Here is a 13,810-nt window from a genome sequence, read left to right as displayed (position 1 = left end):
TTATTTTAGTATATGATAAAAAGTAGACCTGGGGGCCATAGTTTTCACTGGAGGCTTCTCTCTTGAAAATAGCATACGGTGGGTAAACAAATTACTGTTGGGCAATTGATAGAAAATCAAATAATCATGACGATATCCAAGGAATTGATCATGTATATAGGAATCACATCCGAGACAAGTAGACCGAAATGATTCTGCATCTACTACTGTTACTCCACACATCGACTGTTATCCATCATGCATCTAGAGTATTAAGTTCGTAAAGAACGGAGTAACGCCTTAAGAAGATGACATGATGTAGACAAAGTAAACTCACGCATGGATAAACCCCATCTTTTTATCATTAATGGCAATGATACAAATACGTGTCATGTCCCCTTCTGTCACTAGGATTGAGCACCGCAAGATCGAACCCATCACATAGCACCTCTCCCATTGCAAGAAAAATCAATCTAGTTGGCCAAACCAAATCAATATATTAGAGATAAATACAAAGCTATAACAATCATGCATAAAAGAGTTCAGAGGAAACTCAAATAATATTCATGGATAATCTGATTATAAACTCACAATTCATTGGATCCCAACAAAAACACCGCAAAAAGTCACGACATCAAATAGATCTCCAAGAACATCAAGGAGAACATTGTATTGAAGATCAAAGAGAGAGAAGATGCCATCTAGCTACTAGCTATGGACCTGTATGTTTCTGATAAATTACTCACACATCAACGGAAGGGCAGCAAGGTTGATGTAGAGCCCCTCCGTGATCGATTCCCCCTCCGACAGAGTACCGGAGAAGGCCTTCAGATGGGATCTCGTGGGACCAGAAACTTGTGGTGGCAGAAAAAGTATTTCGGATGGCTCTCCGATGTCAGGGAATATTTGAGAATTTATAGAGGCGGAATTAGGTCAAGAGGTGCCACGAGGGGCCCACAAGCCTGGGCGCACCTCTCCCCCTGGGGTGCGCCTCCCGAGCTTGTCGCTCCCTCGTGACTCTTCTGGTCTTCTCCCAAATCTTCTACGGTCTCTTCTGGTCCAGAAAAAATTAATGCAAAGTTTTTTCTCCATTTGGACTCTGTTTGATATTGATTTCCAGAAAAGCCGAAAACAGGCAAAAAATAGCAACTGGCACTAGGCACTAAGTTAATAGGTTAGTCCCAAAAATGATATGTGATTACATATAAAACATCCAAAATTGATACTATAATAGCATGGAACAATCAAAAATTATAGATATATTGGAGACGTATCAAATATTTTCATAATATATAAAGAATGTTGGCAAAGAGAACTGCTGGAGGGGGGCACCCAGGAGCCACAAGCTCAGGGGACGCGCCCTGTGAGCTTGTGGGGCCCTGGAGCCTCCATTTGCCCTAAGTCCAACTCTATAAGCACTGTATCGCGGAGAAAAAATCAGAGAGAAGGAATCATCGCGTTTTACGATACGAAGTCGCCGCCACCTCCTGTTCTTCATCAGGAGGGCTGATCTGGAGTCCGTTTGGGGCTCGGGAGGGTGGAATTCGTCGCCGTCGTCATCATCAACTCTTCTCCGTCAACAATTACATGACGCTCACCATCGATAGTGAGTAATTCCTTTGTAGGCTTGGTTGACGGCGACGGAGTTGGATGAGATTTGTCATGTAATCAAGTTAATTTGTTAGGGCTTGATCCCTATTATCCACTATGTTCTGAGATTGATGTTGTTATGACTCTGCTATGCTTAATGCTTGTCACTAGGGCCCGGGTGCGATGATTTCAGATCTGAACCCATTATGTTTTCATGAATATATTTGAGTTCTTTATCCTATCTTGCAAGTTGTATGCACCTATTACGTGTTATGATCCGCATACCCCAAGGTGATAATAATTGGGATTCTTTCCGGTGATTACCGTAGTATGAGGAGTTCATGTATTCACTAAGTGCCAATGCTTTGTTCCGGTTCTCTATTAAGAGGAGGCCTTAATAACCCTTAGATTTCCCTATGGACCCCGCTGCCACAGGAGAGTAGGACAAAAGATGTCATGCAAGTTCTTATTATCGGTAGGGCTCATAACGAGATCGGAAGTACCAGAACGGAATCTGCACACATAATTTACCCAGGTTCGCGCCTCCGAAGAGTAATACCCTACATCTTGCTTCTTCTTGTCATTCATGGTGAGGGGATGCCTCGTCCATAGGATTACAATGGTGTACGGGATTGCTACCGAGAGTTTGGATCTAAGATAGGATGATGAATGAGGACCTAGACCTTCCTTTATATAGGAAAGGGAGGTCTAGGTTTTACATGGGGGTAGATGTGATCTACGGCGCCGCCGCCCTCTAGTCTTGGAGAGCATGAAGGTTTCCTCCGCCTTTTAGGGCTCCCTTCTTGTCTTGGGCCTAGCGATCTCGGTGTAACCGGCGAGGCCGGGCTCCTTTATGTCAGGTACCCTAGGCACAGGACCCCGTCATGGGTGATAAACAAGGTCAAGGTCTTCACGTGGCTCCTATTTCTTCACAGGCTCAACACATGCGTCAACCTCGCCACAAGCATATCATCACCGACTCGGCCTGCCCATGATGCCAGCTCCAGCCTGACGATGTCGACCACCCCTTCGTCTATTGCCCCTACGCCGACCACATCTAGCAGTGCCTTGGTATCACCCCGAGCTCTCTCTTCGTCAGTGATCTTTGGGATGCATCACTCCCCCGGGTGACTCCGGCAACTGTTTGGCCATTCGTGTTGCTCAAAATCCTATGGAAGATTTGGAATACATGAATGATAATATTTTTTAGGTCTCCAGGTAGACACTCAACTTTCTTTTTAGACTCATCCTCTTGGATCTTGACCTTTGGTCTCACCGGCTATTGAAGCCCGGTGACAAGGAGGCAAACTCCTCGTGGCGGCTCTTCCTCTCTGCACGATGTATTGTGCCCTTGTAATTACGTAACACAACTTGTTGTGACTCTTTGAGTAATATATTCAGGTGGGGAACATCCCCCCTCGATTCTCAGAAAAACATAATATTTAAATTCTTATAACCCGCTTACATCACCTTATTGTATTTCCTATGATGTGTGAGTTGGCAATGTTGGACCTAAACGTAGTGTCTCGTCAGTTATCCTTGAATTCAAATCACCAAGTGAAAACCTAAAAATACTCCAAATCTAGTATATGGCAGTTTCATAGTTATAAATGCAAGCCCTGCTCAAAAAGTTTGCAGGAGTTCAAATTAATATGTCCAGTGGAACATAGAAAGCCATGCAATTGTTTAAGCCAGCGACACAGTACTGATCATGACAATTCGAGGATGATTATACATTAATTAGAAAATGTATACCCTTCCCTTCACAAACCATAATCATTGACAAGCCACCGTTCACAGCATGCTTTCGCATTTTTAAATGGATTTGGTAAGATTATCTTTGGTCTGCTCCCGTGCCAAGACTTGCCACCCAGCTGCCACAACGCCTTATGCATGTCATAATATGCACTTATTAGGATAGGCAAATATTCTATAAACAAACTTCATCATTTGTTTTGTTAGCTTCTCAATCATTTGTCATCAGATGCTCAAACTTTAATTTATTCCCCTTCGTCACGCACAGCAAATATTTCTTTAAATAGCTTGTGCATTTGTTAACACCCTCATGTTAATTATTAATCAGTACCTATACACGTATTTTCATAAAGAAAGGTGTTCCTTTTTAGTGGTTTAGACCAGTCAAGGCCATCCTAAAACCACATGTCTTGTACGGTACTATAAGAGCATGGTTAATAATATAGCCAGCTTCTGGCTATAACAAGTTGCCATGTTATCTCTAGCCAATGTAATAGCTAACATGTATAATAGTTAGGTTTAAGAAAGTACTAGTACTTTGTTAACATATGGCTCATCTTTCATTCTCACAAAACTTTTGAAACTTGTGCTATAGCCAGCTGTAAGTCTACAGCTTACAGCCGCTTCTCTTGCCTGCTAGTAATCACTTGCTGACTTTTCCTGTGAACTGGTTTTTTTTCCTCTCGAGAAGGAGGTTAAAAACCTCCCGAACTGTGCATCATTGTGATGCACCCATCCATTTATGAGTTGGTTGATTCTAGACGAAAATTTCAGTTTGTGCTATAGATCCACCAACCAGCCTCCATGTCATTTTCACATGCATGTTACTTTTTCTTACCTCTCCGTTTCACAAAAAAGTGAAAGCAGCACACGAGAAACTACTACCAGCTAGAAAACAACTCACAGGTTCCGACATATTGCTGATCCGTCCCTCTGCATTTGAGCTATACATATCTACATCTACTTACGAGAGAGAGAGAGAGAGAGAGAGAGAGAAAGAGAGAGAGAGAGAGAGAGAGAGAGGAATGTATATACGAGCTGCCTTTTCGGGCTTACCCAAAGGGCCCTATTTTGTTAGCTTACACATTATGCATCATTTCAAAGATCATCCACTAACCCACAATTTCAGGCCCCTGCTCCCCCTAGTGCAGCTTGGCCATTTGCATATGGTGTTCACGCCTTTTCCAGCTGAAAGAGAGAGCTTGACCCAAGTCACCTGAGCTGTCTATACCTAATAACGCACACTGTTATCCATTGCACCGTACTCCTAATACATATAGTAGATCTCAAAAAGCTGAGAAATGGATTGCATGCTTCTTTTTCCGCCCTTTTTCCCTCACATAGTGATCCCAAATTCAACCCTTTAGGCCTTTAACAGCCGGTGCCAATGCAGCCCAGCTTTAAACAACAGAAGAAGAAGGAAAAAAACAAAGGCAGGGTAGTGCTTTCATGCTATGTCTACCAGCTGATGGAATTCCGTCTACTTCTAATAATCAAAAGGTGACGTCTGCAACAGCAGATATTTTACGTGCGTGCAAATTGCAACGCTGCTGGCTTTTGCTGCGCAGCATCTCCAGAGAGAGTATACTACCAGCATACATACACAGCTCTGCCTCTGCACCATGCAGTGTGCGTGCAAAAGGTTTGCGTGGCTGAAAAAGACGAGAGTGGAAGAAAATAAGAAAAGGAAAAGGCTGGGTACTTGGAGCGTTGCTGTCTGTCTCACCTGTAACAAACACCATCAATCTTTTGCTTTTGATGATCATTCATCCATGTTAGCTAGCTAGCGAGCTAGCTCCTATTTCACACTAATCTAATACTGTCTGATTACCAGCGATGCTTCTGTAGCTGATGGCCACCGCCTTGACAGCCACTCCCACCCGCTGTGGCGCGGGCCCGGCGCGCGGATTAGACGGCGGGGAGCGCCTGTGGTCGGTAAGAAATGTTTTTTGTGGCCTCTGTGTGCTACGCGCTTCTAACAGCTGAATCGAGCAATAATAGTGTGTGGTGGGCGTGCACTGAAAACGTAGCACAAGAGAGAGAAACTACATCAGCTTGTTTGCATCACAACAGAAATATGACTGCTTGCTGCATAAGGATGTTTAGTGAATTGGTCAAATCCACCTCGACCAAATTAATAAATCTCTCCTTCCAGAAGGGGTCATGCAATGGGGTTTCTTGGAGGTGGTTGTGCTTTTTTTTTTACATTTTCATTACCAAAATATTCATGCAAATACATGTTTATGTATTGTACATTACTTAGTGATCTAAATGCTCTTATATTTCTTTACGGCGGGAGTACTTTGGACGGAGGATGCACACAACCACACCACAGCAAAAACAGAGAGGGATGAACCGTCAACAAAGTAAACATAGAGAGAGAAGTTCTGGGAACGAGTTCGTACGAGCTGGTACGGGCTGGTCATAACAGAACAGGCAGCTGGACATATTTGGAAGTTTTTGATGATTCAAAGTGGGCTAGAAAAAGGAGGGAGAGTGGGGGAGGGAGGACCTGGTCAATGCAGAGAGGCTGGTGAATTTCTATCTACCAATGGCTACATCCCAGCAGCCATGCATCCATCCTCCATCTTGTGATATTATATTTGTTGTTGGCAAACATGCATAGTTGACTCGGGGGCGACTCGGGGGCGATCTAGGGTTCTCCCCCCGCGTCGCTCTCCGAGGGCGACTCGGGGCGATCTAAGGGTTCCCCCCGGCCGCCTCCTCCCCCTTCCCCCTCCTCCTCGCCGCTGCGGAGCGGTCGCCCGGGGCCCCGCGCGCTGCTGTGAGGCTGGCGCGAGGCCTCTGGCCGCCTCCCTTTCGGTGGTGAGGGCCCGGATCTGAGGCGCGGCCTCGCTGGTGCGGACGGCGCTCCTCCGGCGGCGGGAGTGGTCGTCAGTGAGGTAGCCGGATTCCCTCGCTGCCGGGCAGCAGATCCCGGTGGGCCTGGGTCATGGCGCGGGAGGCCCCGGGTCCCCTCAGTCAGATCGGAGGCGATCTGGTCGCTCGTGATGCATGACCTCCGGCCGGCCTGGATCTCCGGCGTGCACGCGCCTGCTGATGTTGTGGCTGTTTCGGAGGTGGCGGCAGGGTGCTTGGCCGGGGGAAACCCTTGGCCGCCGGTGGCGGTCACGGCGTCGATGGCGTCCCGAACGTCATTCCCTCCTTGGTGGCGGCGCCGAGGCTAAACCTCCCCTGCCTCCCCCCTTCCCCTGCGCCCGGGTGAAAACCCTAGCCCCGGTGGCTAAGCGGCGGCGGCGCCACAGCGTCGTCACCTTCTTGAAGGCGCCGACTTGGGCATGGGGATGCTGGGTGTGCATGGCGAGCTTGTCTGGTTCCTGGTGGCGGCCCGTCTGATCTACCGCGTCGCAGCTCCGGGCAGTGGCTCGTGGTTGCGGTGCTTCTCTTCCGGCCGTGTCTCCGATGGTGACCTCGCCCTTCCTCACCTTGTACATGCCGTGGTGGAGCGGTACTTCATCACACTCATTGATGGCGGCGAAGATCGGCGGCATGGCGATGTGGAGGCTCGCCGCCCGGTGCGCGGAGATGGACTCGCGCAGGAGGAGGTAGCTGTCTGGCGTCATGGTGACGTCGATGGCGGAGTGGCCTACACAAGGTAGAAGACTCAATATATTCTGAAGACGGACCTGTGAAAGATGGCTGCGACGACACAAGAGTGTGTCTTACCGGATTGTGCCCCAAACCCGGTATGTGGCTCGGCTGGGGCTTCCGGCTTTTGATGTTAGGTTTAGGTGAGTGGTTTGGGTAGTGGCCCAACTAGCATCCCTTCATCATATGGATAAGAGTAGCGGCATATGTTGCCGAGATGGTGGATTCAGGAATATTGTCTGTAATGCTTTGTAAGGTCCTCGAGAATAATTAATAAAGTGGCCGTATGCATCTCCGGATGCAGAGGCCGGGGGTCATCCTCCATTTCAAAAAAAACATGCATAGTTGACAATAGGAGGGTCAGAGAGATGAATTAGGTCCACCCCAATGGTCAGATGAAAAAGATGGGGGTTTGGAAATGCTCTTGGAACTATTATGGGCCCATGAGGGAACTGGTAAAAAAATTCTGAAAGTGGTAAGTCTATTTTGAACTACATAGATAAAATAGAGTAGATAAAAAATCGAATGACATATACATTTTCTGGAGCTTGATCGGAGAGATGCCTGAATCTGCCCTAACCAGCAAGGAATAAATAGATAGATAAAATACACGGTTATAATTAGTACCCCATATAGTCCACTTATTATATGTGCTCATTGGTAACAGGTTTGCGCTCGTTTAAATATAGAAACACAAGGTTTGACTATTTTGACTCTGAGCTGCTATTTTGAACCACATACGTAGTACCAGTATTGAAATGGTGCTAAATTATTCTACACCTGCCACAACGCAGGTCATGAAAGCTTAGTTAATTGTTCTTTGAGATCCAGATTCTATATACAGTTACACGAAACTCAGAGCCAAAGCTTTTGCAGAGTGTAAAGACAATGAGTCCCTTTCTCTTTGCCATTCACAGTCCAAGTATACGGGTGGAAGAGGAGTCTATATATGTTGGATACTCGTATTGTATGCACCAGGTCCATAGCACAAGAAATTAGGGCACCAAGGCTGGCAAACAAAGGAGGGGGCAAAGCCTAATAAGAAAGGCGACGGAATGATTACTGGTTGAGCTGGCCCTACTTTATCACATGTTTCTTTGCTGTTCTCTCATAATTCACTGATATAATCTTTATTTTGAAGTACGAAAATAATGAAGGATGCATCAAGCCAGATATAAGTTATGCTTCTGTCCTGCATGAGTGCTTTTTCCTTTATCAAAAATAGGTATGCATGATTTGAGTGCTACCACCTGAAAGATAGTGCAAAAAAGAAACTGAAACATGCAAAAATAAAGAAATAATAATAACTGAATACTCCAGAAACAGATGTACATGCATTGAGGCTAGTTGGAAACGAAGAAGCTTTTGATGACCAGAAAAAAGAAAGAGAAAAGAATCCCCTTTGCTATACATCTTTCCTTGTGTATTTTGACTTGCAGAGAGCAGTGGGCAGCGGCAGGCAGTCTTCGGGGCGGGGATTGAATGATAAAGAACAGCGCACGTGGCGTCTGAGCCAAGTGACTGCCTCGCCACAGTCTAAAGATTTTTCCTTTTAGAAAAACAAATAAACAAAGCGAGAGCGGCAGAGGCAGAGGCAGAGAAAAAAGAAACACATTTCAAACAGCAAAATGCAGAAGAAGAGAAAGAAGAAGAAAAAACAGATAGGGTTCTCTCCCTCTCTTAAAAGCAGCCAATCCACAAAGGAAGCGTTGCTTTCCATCACACCACGTAGCTTATATAGCTAACTAGGCCTTGTTCGGGTTAATCCCTAGCGTGCACAGTAGCAATAGTGCTGTGGTGTTTTTAGCCGATTAAATGGGATATTCGCTGGTTAGCATCGGGAGGACATATCACGTTACGTTCTGCCACAGTACTGATCCGCACTGTGCATGGGATTAGCTAGCCAGCACAGAGAGAGAGCCACGCCATGGCGGGCTAGGTGAGCCTAATAATTCTCCTCCGCCTGTCTTATCCTCCTCTTTCCTCCCTTCGCTGCCCGTCTCCCCCTCTCCATGTACACGACCACAGTCTCTGTCACTCAAGCTCCGCTCTCTCTCTCTCTACATCAAGAAACCATTTAATTCATCCATCTCTCTCCTCCAAGCCCTACAAAGTACACCATCTTCTTCCTCCCCCTCTCTGTCTCTCTCTCTCTCCTTCTCCTAGCTTCTAGCTAGGGCCATCTGCTCATGCTTCTCCCTTCTCCCAGATCGCAGATGAAGCTTACCAGAAGGCCATAAAATAGTGTGTGTGATCTCCCACACGCACACAACCTCTCTCTCTCTCTCTCTCTCTCTCTCTCTCTCTCTCTCTCATCGTATCATATGAGGAAGGGTTCCTTCCAAACCTATAATCTTTACCTCATAGCTTAGCTCCTGGACTCTCTCTCTCTCTCTCTCTCTCTCTCTCTCTCTCTCTCTCTCTCTCTACCGTCGTCTCCATCACACCTAACCAATCTCGAGCTAGACCCACAAGAAGCGGTCGGCGGCATCAAATCCGTTCCCCTCTCCTGCAAACAACCACCCATTTACCCGGCCAAAGCATATACACGCAGAGATAGCTGTGTGTGTATATAACATGGCCTAATTGACCATGGACATCGCCGGAGACGCCGGGGGCGGCCGGAGGCCCAACTTCCCCTTGCAGCTCCTCGAGAAGAAGGAGGAGCAACCGTGCTCCAGCTCGGCTGCGGGGGGCACCTCGGCGGGCGGCGGGAATGGAGCAGCCACTGGCGGTGCCGCCGGAGGGGAGATGCAGGTGCGGAAGGTGGTGCCCAAGCGGACGTCGACCAAGGACCGGCACACCAAGGTGGAGGGCCGGGGACGGCGCATCCGGATGCCTGCGCTGTGCGCGGCGAGGGTGTTCCAGCTAACCCGGGAGCTGGGGCACAAGACGGACGGCGAGACCATCGAGTGGCTGCTGCAGCAGGCGGAGCCGGCGGTGATCGCGGCCACCGGCACCGGCACCATCCCGGCCAACTTCACCTCCCTCAACATCTCCCTCCGCTCATCTGGCTCCTCGCTCTCCATCCCGGCCCACCTCCGCGGGGCCTTGCCGAGCCCCGGCGTAAGGTTCGGCTCCCGTGCCGACGCGTGGGACCGGGTTGTCGGACTCGGGTACCCGCCCGAAGGCCCCGCCTCGTCTTCGTCGACGCCGTCGCCGCTGTTGCTCAACTTCCACTCGGGCAGCGTCGGTCTTGACGTGCAGCCCTCGCCGTCAGCCGCTGCCGCTGCCGCAGCCGCCGACCTTTCGAGGAAGCGGCGATGGGAGCAAGAAATGCAGCAGCAGCAACAACAACACCAGCAGCAGCAACAGCAACAACAGTACCAGCAGCAGATGGCGGGGTACACGCAGAGCCAAATGCCAGGCACCGTCTGGATGGTGCCAAGCAACAACGCGCAGGGCAGCGGGGCGCCTTCCGGCGGCGGAAACGGCGGCGGTGGAGGAGGAAGTGGTGAGTCGATCTGGACTTTCCCGCAGGTGGGCAGCGCCGGCGCCGCGGCTGCCGTGTATCGTGGGAGCGTGCCAAGCGGGCTACATTTCATGAACTTCCCTGCACCGATGGCGCTGCTACCCGGCCAGCAGCTGGGGCTCGGCCCAGTGGGAGCCAGCGGCGGTGGCGGAGGCGAGGGGCAGATGGGGATCCTCGCCGCGCTGAACGCGTACCGGACACAGGCGGCGGAAGCAGCGGCGGGGCAAGGAGGCGGCGGCGGAGGAGGATCGTCTAGCCAGCAGCAACACGGAGGTGGTGGTGGCGGCGGCGAGCGGCATGAGAGCATGAGCACCAGCGAGTCGTAGGCCGGGCGGGCCTCCGAGGATCGCATCGCATCGCATGCATTGGTCTCTGGTGTGGCTTTGATCTGTTCTTTGTCTTTGATTTCTTTTTCCTTTTGTGGTTTCCTTCCTCCACTCCTAGACATTAGATAACTCGCAAGGATTACACTCGGCTGCGATCCCATGGCATTTAGATCATCATCGTCATACTTAGCGCACGTACGTTTGTGCTTGTGAGTGGAAGAGCGAGGTGTGCCATTGGAGAAGAGGAGGGAGACACATCAGCAGCAGCAGCAAGAGATTGTTTATTTTTGTTCTTTTAGCATTAGGGTTTGATGAAATGCGAGCGGAAGAGAATTTTCATCAGGCATGGCATTCGTCACATGCCGTGATCGGTCGATGGTTCATTTTTTTGTTTGCCACCAAGCTTTGTTAGTCCTAGCTTTCAAGTTATTTTACACCATGCAGGGCCATGAATTCCATTTTGCATGCTGCTTGTGCTGCTTATAATCGATTTGTTCTTTCTTGATCAACCAGCTAGCTAGCTAGGGTTAAGATCCGCCAACGTCCTTTTGCTTTCTCCCATGGTATTCAACTTATGATCATGCCTGATCCACCGAAAATAAAATTCTTTCGCGGGCACTTACTCGTCCGGCTTTATTTATCAGTCCCCCCTATATTTTTGTCAAACTTTGACCTTAGTTTTAACTAGCAAAATATAACATTTGACCACAAAATTAGTACCATTTGAATGCTTGATAACATATTTTGAATACGAATCCAAACAATGCGGTTTTTAGTATGTACTCTCTCTGTAAATAAATATAACTTCGTTTAGATTACCATATAGTGATGTAAACGATCGTATATTTCTTTACAAAGGGAGTACAACTTATATTTTGCTAGTCGAGTCGAATGTATGATATCAAAATCTAACACAAAATACGAGTTTGTGGGGGTGCAATAATCCGGATGGAGGAAGAACTACACAACTGGGCAGTACATTTTGGGACAATTAGTGTACGTCGTCGTCAGCCGTGATCTGCCAGTAGGACTCCATACAAAAGAAAAGAAAAAAAAGGTAGTAGCATGCGATGGAGTCGACGAGGGTGGCCAGCTACGGGCGTAGGTTTTTGTCATGCGATGGGCAAACAATCTGCAGGGAAGCCAAGCTAGCAACCGATCGATCGACGGCAAGGACCACCCCCACAGCCAGGGCCAGGCACGGGAGAAAGAGAAAGGGAGAGAGAGAGAGAGAACACAACCCAACAGGGGTGGGGCGCCAGCGCGCGGTTGGCAAGCGACGACCGGCCTCGCGCTGGCGCGGACTCGAGTCCACCGCTGGCCAGGCGAGGCGACCAGACCAACCGACCCGGCCGTGTTAATTTATCGATCGCCGCCCGTCAATGATTCCCCACACGCGCGCGGTCGCACCACCAACCGTGCCACGCCCATGCATACGCATGCCACCGCGGCGCTCCGGGCCGGAGCGGCGGCACGGGCCGAGACGGGCAGTGCGTGCGTACAGCGGAACACAGCTGCGGCCACAGAGCGATCTCTCGCGGCGATCGATACAAGACGGAGGTCGCCCTCTCGCCCCGCTCCTCCGCCAGTCTCGATCCGTCCGTCCATATAAAGGAGGGGCAGCGGGCAGGGTGCGCGCGTGTGGAGTGAACTGGAGCGGCGTGAATGTGATATGGTTCTGCGCTGCGCTGCGCTCCAGGGTTGCTCTTCTCGGTCGATGTTTCTGCGTACGTCTCTGCTGGTTTTAATGGCACGTGGCCTGCCCCTGCGCCTGCCCTTTCCATATCCATGGTTCTCGCTAGCCCAGGCCGCTTGCTGCAACTGGGGCGGACAGCCTGCGCTATGTAGCCGGTTGGCCGTTGGCGCTATCGCCCGATGCGTGGCCGCTCGTGCTTGCGCTCCTGACCGGTGTTTTTTTCTTCCTTTTGACCGGCTGCCCGTGGGCTTTCCGGCGATCAGGAGCCGAATTTACAACCCGTGGGTTTTTCCTGATATTTTGCCGAGGGTGGTTTTCCGGTGATATCTCACATGTGATGGGGTTGGATGCACAAACGGTGGGTTTTTACACATTCTTTTCTTTGTTCAAGGCGGGGCTTTCTTTCTTTCTTTTCTTCGGTGATGGTTCAAGGTGGTTTAGGATGATCATAATTCACAAAATGGTCCCGGTCAAATATGAATGGACGTTCGACGTGTGCTTGTTGAGTCGGAGGACCCAACGGGCAAAATGTGCTTGCTTGCAAAATGTAAAGGTTGTTTCCGTGCCTGGTCACTGACAGATGAGCTGGAGACGCATATGAATCTGTCGCGCTTATTTGTACCTTAGGTTGCTTTTGGACATCGGCGAAGCCTTTCTGATTTACCAACGGGTGGGGTTATGCGTAAGCGGCTCGCGTTAACGTTTTGGGCTCACACGTCAGTGCTGTCCTGTCATACATGATTAACTGTAGACCCATATGAACATGTCGCGCTTATATTTAGCTCGTAACGGGTTTTGAAAAAAAAAAGAGTTCATAGTTCCGTTTGGGCCCTGACAAGTGGATCTTCACGTGAGTGGGCTACGTAGGAATGTTGGCCCCACGTGTCAGTGACGGGTGGCATGCTGAGCTGTACAGAGTGCATGCGGTCATGTCAGCCCAGTCCAGCTGCCGGGTTCAGGAGGTGAGGGATGAAGCCAATACCGTGCTGGCCCTGTCGGTTGTTCTCTGCGCAATATCGGAGCCGTCACATGTTGAGTTGATTGGGTGCATTGAGTGGCACTGGCCGGCCGGTGGTGATAGTGTAGTACTAGTAGTAGTAGCATGCAGGAGCAGCATGCAGCCCGGCCGGCCCCTAGACACATGTGCTCGTGTCCTGCTTGGACGTCGCTCGCTCTCATCGATCAGACCTGAACGCCAACATGCACACCAACTTGTGATGAACAGCCTAATTGAAATGTCGACTCTGTTGCTTTGCTATTAGCCATGTTACAATCATACTTTCTCTCACACGCACACGGAGACACGGACGGACACGCGCTGACACACGTCGTGATCAAGAGGTGGACGTGACAGATGACACAAATGTACTAATGTCCATGTCC

The 13,810-nt window shown here is 49.5% G+C and overlaps 1 protein-coding gene across 1 annotated transcript; it reads left to right on the top strand.

Annotated features, from left to right (window-relative positions):
- Positions 1-8,903: 8,903 nt before the first annotated feature.
- Positions 8,904-11,240, top strand: LOC123145490 (transcription factor TCP14). Its single transcript, XM_044564916.1, has one exon. The coding sequence runs from the start codon at positions 9,526-9,528 to the stop codon at positions 10,729-10,731; it is 1,206 nt and encodes a 401-aa protein (XP_044420851.1). The 5' UTR covers positions 8,904-9,525; the 3' UTR covers positions 10,732-11,240.
- The last annotated feature ends 2,570 nt before the right edge of the window (positions 11,241-13,810 follow it).

This window comes from Triticum aestivum, chromosome 6D, assembly GCF_018294505.1.
Source record: "Triticum aestivum cultivar Chinese Spring chromosome 6D, IWGSC CS RefSeq v2.1, whole genome shotgun sequence".
Classification (NCBI taxonomy): Eukaryota; Viridiplantae; Streptophyta; class Magnoliopsida; order Poales; family Poaceae; genus Triticum; species Triticum aestivum.
Note: the sequence above shows the minus strand (reverse complement) of the source record. Positions and strands in the feature narration are given on the sequence as shown.